The sequence below is a fragment of the Gossypium hirsutum genome, chromosome A01, assembly GCF_007990345.1.
Source record: "Gossypium hirsutum isolate 1008001.06 chromosome A01, Gossypium_hirsutum_v2.1, whole genome shotgun sequence".
NCBI lineage: Eukaryota > Viridiplantae > Streptophyta > Magnoliopsida > Malvales > Malvaceae > Gossypium > Gossypium hirsutum.
This window is the reverse complement of record NC_053424.1, coordinates 4,973,942-4,979,600: the sequence shown is the minus strand read 5'-3', so window position 1 is coordinate 4,979,600 and position 5,659 is coordinate 4,973,942. Positions and strand designations below refer to the sequence as shown.

Here is a 5,659-nt window from a genome sequence, read left to right as displayed (position 1 = left end):
TCTTTGTTGTTAAATTTTATGCACGGTTGTTTGACAGTTCTTATAGTGGCAAATTGTTCACTCTCTGTGTCTCATCAGTTAGCATATTGATCAGAGTTTTGTTGTCACATTCGATAGCCATTTTCTTGAAAGCCTTCTCCCAAGAAATGGACAGCACCTAACTACTGCCAATACTACTGTGTGTATTTTAATTTAATGAAATATGTATTGTAATTATAAGGTGACAAAATTTAGTATAAAATTAAAATAATTTTATCAAGAAAAAGAAACTAAAATAAAATTACAATGTTCATAAGTGAGGGATTAGGTTAGGTGTAAATCAACATCGACCAAGTCAACATTCTAATAACTTAACACGATGTATAATATTATGAGATGTTATTAAAGAAAGGATTTTAAGTATGTTTAATTTTTGGGTGATGTTAAAATAAGATTAAACTGAAAGCCACTTTTTTCTTCTTTTATTTTTGTCAAAAGAAGATATATGTAATAAAAAATTTGCAGAGAATGATATTCAGAATTTAGGACTTCTATAAATACCATTTAAAAATAATAATTGTATTAATGAAATTCTAATTCATTGCTTGTTTTGGTTGTTCATACTTTTCTTTTGTTAGATATGTAAGAAGAAAATGTGAAACAAAGAATGAATGGGATTGGAGAGTTGTAGTGAAGTTAACCTCCCAATTGTAAAGATTTGATTGGATGAACTACAAAATTGAATACTTGTTATCCGTCCATTTAAGTTGTAATGTTTGATTGGTCCTACCTCTACAAATATATGAATAAAACCATCCACACACTTCTTGGTCATCAAGTTTGATATAGCTTATTGATATGACAGTTCTATCAGCTTGTCTGACTGATTTTTCTGCCGTGGAATGATAATAAAGATTTACGAAGCTAGCTTCTTCTTAGTTACCTGCCTAAATTGAGCTAAGCTTAGGTTTTAGGGCCTATATGCCTTAAAATTAAACCTTTAATTTTTGTTATATAAGACTTTTAATAAATTAAACTTTTAATTTAGTATATACTGTGCATGGGACCCGATAGCCTTTTTTTGCCTGGTTTTCATTGCATGGAAACTTCCCACTTTCATATTTAAATATCTTCATTAACATCTAACCTTTGTGCCCATTCTCTTTTCTAAATTAAAATCTCTTCAACAATCCAAGATGTTGTTTCCTCCCCTACTTGTTTTTGCTTCCATATTCAGTGCTTGCTGTCTTGCAACTTCAACTTTAGGAGCTACACTTGCAAAAGACGAAGGTATTCAATTATAAGTTCGACCCTTTTCCCATTTGTAAATGCCTAATGCTTTATATAATATTTGTATAGTGGAAGCTTTGGAAAGCATAGGTGAAACATTGGGGAAGACAAACTGGAAATTTAGCGTGGATCCGTGCAGCAGCGGAGACGAGAGTTGGGCAAAATTTGCAGAAAAAGGTGCATACTATGTTAATAATGTCACTTGTGATTGCAGTTCCAGCCCCTGTCATATTGTCCGCATGTAAGGATCTCTCTCAAAATTAAAAATTTTCTGTTTCATTGGACACTTGAGATAATCCTAACCTGCTTTGTGTGAAAATAATTGTTGAGTAACCTGATATTGAAGATAACGTGGAAATAGTTGAGGACTAAACATAAAATACCATTCTAAATTGTTCAAATAAACAGAGTGCTGAAGGGACAAAATCTATCAGGCACTCTCCCACCACAGGTGACCAGACTTCCTTACCTGCAAGAAATGCAAGTACCTTCCTTAATTTCCATTTTCATATAATTTATATTTCTTTTTACATCACTTGCGAATTTTGTTTGGATTATTTCGATTTTAAATGATTTATATTGATTGATTCTAAGTTGTAGTTTGTGAGAAATATATTTGTATTTGTAATGCTATAATTTCACTAATTAATTTGTTGCTTTTAACACTTTTTACAGTGATCTCAGTCGTAACTATCTTAGTGGCTCCATTCCTCGTCAATGGGGTTCTATGCAGCAACTTGTCCAAATGTATGATTTTTTTCTCTTTCATTAAAATAGTAAAATGAATTTATCTTTTAAATAATATTTGTTCAATTTACAGAATTTTGGATTAATTCCTTCCCTGTTTTATTGGACAAATAAACACAATATTGCAGTTCCCTTCTTGGAAATCGTTTAACAGGTTCAATCCCAGAGGAGCTGGCAAACATCAGCAATCTTACCAGCTTGTGAGATGCTTTGTATATTGCAAGTTTTAGCCTAATATTCCTAATTTCATTATATATGATCAAATTTTCACTAGATTCTTTTATTAATATTATTACAGCATCGAGCTGATAAAGTAAAAAGTATTGTTTTCTTTAGACACCGATAATGCATTCTCTAAAAAGAGCAAAGTACTTCTGTATTCAAAAGGGCATGAGTTGGAACCACCCCAGATCAGGGGGACAAAACCTTCGGCCGCATCTGAAGAGCACAATACTTTTTGCTTTATCATTATAATGCTCTAACAAATGTCTAACGGAGTAATCCCATTAATTCTTTTGGAAAATTGTGTAGAGTCCTTGAGCACAATAACTTCTCAGGAAACTTGCCTGCTGCATTGGGGAATCTACCCAAAATCGAGAGATTGTGAGAGACTCATCCTTTCTAAATTTACCAGAATTTCATTTCATTATATTCTTTTACTTTGTTATATAAAGTGATAGAATTATTATGAAACCTTTCATTTATTTCTATCTTTTCAGATCCCTGAATGATTTGGAGGAGATTATTGTTTTTTCTTAGGTTTGTTTAATATATATTTCCCCTTGCTATTGTTAATTGTTGTTGTTTTAAATTTGCAGTTTTCTTAATTCCAACAATTTTATTGGTGAATTGCCTGAAACATTTGCTAGGCTGACTACATTGAAGGAGTTGTAAGCTTCATATTTATCTATATTCACTATGTTCATCTATGGCTACATGTCATTCAGCATTTGTTACTACGTTCGCTACGGATTGCCTTAAATCAATGGATTCATGGTCTTAATTTCATGCTCATCCCGAAATTGTTTACAATCTAATTATGCTTATTATCTTTTTTTGACAGCCGGATCGGTGACAACAACTTCACCGGAAAGATTCCGGGTTTCATTTTCCAGAATTGGACAAATCTTACGGATATGTGAGAACTTTAATTAATTAAATTTTTTTCATTAGAAATATTGTTCTTTTATCAATAATTTAAATGAATCCAACTTTGATAATGACAGATATATTATCGCAAGTGGTTTGAGTGGGCCAATTCCAGACATTGTTTCTTCAGGAAACTTGAAAAATATGTAAGCAAAGAATCTTAAATTTCATAGATTTCAATTTTACGTAAACATACACATAAAACTTGGGATATTGTTTGTTGATTTGTTGCATATTTTGTTTACAGAATAATTAGTGACTTGAATGGAGCTGAATCACAATTTTCACAACTTAGTAATTTGTCTAACTTGGAAATTCTGTAAGTAAAACTTTGCAATAAGGCTGAGATTGATTAAAGTTAAGAGCTTTATATTTGTTAACTTAAATAATGGAGTGTTATTGTGATTGTATTACAGGATATTGAGGAGCTGCAATCTCATTGGAGAGCTACCTACTTCTCTTAATCATATGTCAAGCTTAAGACCTTGTGAGTAATAGACTAATAGGCTTGGTTTTGTAATTGAAGAAAATTATCTCTTTCAATTTATTTCAGCCTATACCTTATACCAGCCCATATTAGCATAATTATGTCTCTAGAATCTTTATCATGCCTGCATACTTGCCGGTGCATTGGAAATGCGCATCCAAATATTCGTGTACTTATAAGTTCTACCTATACTTGCAAGAGGTTGAACAAATCATGCGACTCTAGCACTTAGCCTACAGATCACACAATTTTTTTCAGTTTAAGTTCTACTTTGTTCTATGATTGTACAGCATGTTAATTGAGAATATTTTCTGATACAAAATGCGGTTTTCATACCTTTTTACAAATTTTCTTGTAGAGATCTCAGCTTCAATGGACTCAGTGGAGAAATTAATATCTCTTCCACGTGCGAAACACCTGTGAGATATATATATAGTTATCTAATAGCAAAGAAAAAAGGGTTTCATTTTAACTGATAAATCTTTCTATAGCACAGTATCTAATTATAAGAACTTCATGATATTCTTTTCTCAGGATTTTAGCTGGAAATATGTTTACTGGAGCAGTCCCTCAATGGATTCTTGATACAAATCAAATAATGTGAAATTCTCTTCCAAAAGCTTAGTGCCAGCAAATTATATGCTCAAGAAGCTTGATCATCACAGTAATATTCTGAACTATACTGTTTGCAGAGATCTTTCATATAACAACTGTTGGAATATTTTCAAATATTTATAGTATTCCAATAACTATAAATGAATGGGTCTAATTAATCAAAAGATAAAACTTTTGGTCATTGGTCAAAAGTTATATCATTTGATTTTTTAAAAAAGAATTATAACTATTCAAAAATATTATTTGAATAGTTACAAAATTAAATGAATAATTATTATTTATTTATTCATAAAGACACCTATTGAAAGATGTCTCTATGAAGAGACATGAAAATTCCTATAAATAGGAATAGGATTTCATTTGGAAATCATATCAACAAATTCTAATATTATTTCTTCTCTTCCTTCATTTTCTAATATTATTAGATTATTCTATAAAGTATTGCTGCAGAAATCCTTTGTAGAAATTGAGTTTTTGTTATACATTACTCAGTGCATAGTGGACTATTCTCGTCAGTGCAAAACGCAAATAGTCATTGGCTTCATTGTATCCTCGAGGTTAATTTGCTTGGAACTCGTTTGCACACTGAAGATAAGTGGGGGCGAATATAACCTTAAAGATAGTGGCTTGATACACGCCTTGGAGCCTGTCCTATTTCTTCTTTTTCTTTTCGAGTTCCGATCGTGTGTTCGAGTTTTTTTCTTACCGGAGTTTTGTACTAACAATTTTAAGGTTATATTTCATGATGACTACCACAACACATGAAAGTGGAACACTAAGGGAGTTGGCTTCCAACTTTGTTAAACTTGATCGTTTTGATGGTGGCAATTTTCGACGATGGCAGAAAAAGATGCACTTTTTGTTATCAACTTTGAAGATTGCTTATGTTTTGGATACTCCAAGACCTGAAGAGAATGAAAATGAATCTGTTGCTGCAACCCGAGAAAGACAAAAATGGGACAATGCTGATTACATGTGCATGGGCCACATATTGAATGGTTTATCTGATGGTTTGTTCGACACCTACCAAAACGACGTCACCACTAAAGAATTATGGGACAAATTGGAGGCAAGATACATGACCGAAGATGTTACAAGTAAGAAATTTCTTGTCAGTCGTTTCAATAATTATCAAATGGTTGATGGTCGTTCTGTTATGGAACAATTTCGTGATATTGAAAAGATGCTGAATCAATTTAAGCAATATGATATGAAAATGGATGAAATGATTGTGGTATCCTCCATAATAGACAAACTTCCTCCATCTTGGAAAGACTTTAAAAGAAGTCTAAAACATAAGAAAGAGAAAATATCTCTTGAGGCTTTGGCAAATCATCTTCGTATTGAAGAAGAGTATCGAAAACAAGATCAGAACCTAAATTCTGAAAATGC

At 31.9% G+C, this 5,659-nt stretch overlaps 1 protein-coding gene across 3 annotated transcripts; it reads left to right on the top strand.

Moving 5' to 3' along the window:
* The first annotated feature begins 998 nt into the window (after nt 1–998).
* Nucleotides 999–4,265, top strand: LOC107940613 (probable leucine-rich repeat receptor-like serine/threonine-protein kinase At3g14840). Of its 3 annotated transcripts, XR_005899679.1 has the most exons (13): nt 999–1,269; nt 1,339–1,510; nt 1,678–1,749; nt 1,945–2,016; nt 2,145–2,216; nt 2,548–2,619; nt 2,835–2,906; nt 3,080–3,154; nt 3,243–3,311; nt 3,413–3,484; nt 3,582–3,652; nt 4,011–4,071; nt 4,187–4,265. XR_005899679.1 is itself a non-coding variant. In XM_041074607.1 (12 exons), coding segments are annotated over exons 1-12 (915 nt in total). In that variant the 5' UTR covers nt 1,090–1,175; the 3' UTR covers nt 4,013–4,265. The 3 variants fall into 3 exon arrangements, 2 of the variants coding, with proteins under 2 accessions (XP_040930541.1, XP_040930533.1); XM_041074607.1 differs by having other exon boundaries at nt 1,090–1,269; nt 4,011–4,265; XM_041074599.1 differs by lacking the exons at nt 4,011–4,071; nt 4,187–4,265 and having other exon boundaries at nt 1,090–1,269; nt 3,582–3,915.
* The last annotated feature ends 1,394 nt before the right edge of the window (nt 4,266–5,659 follow it).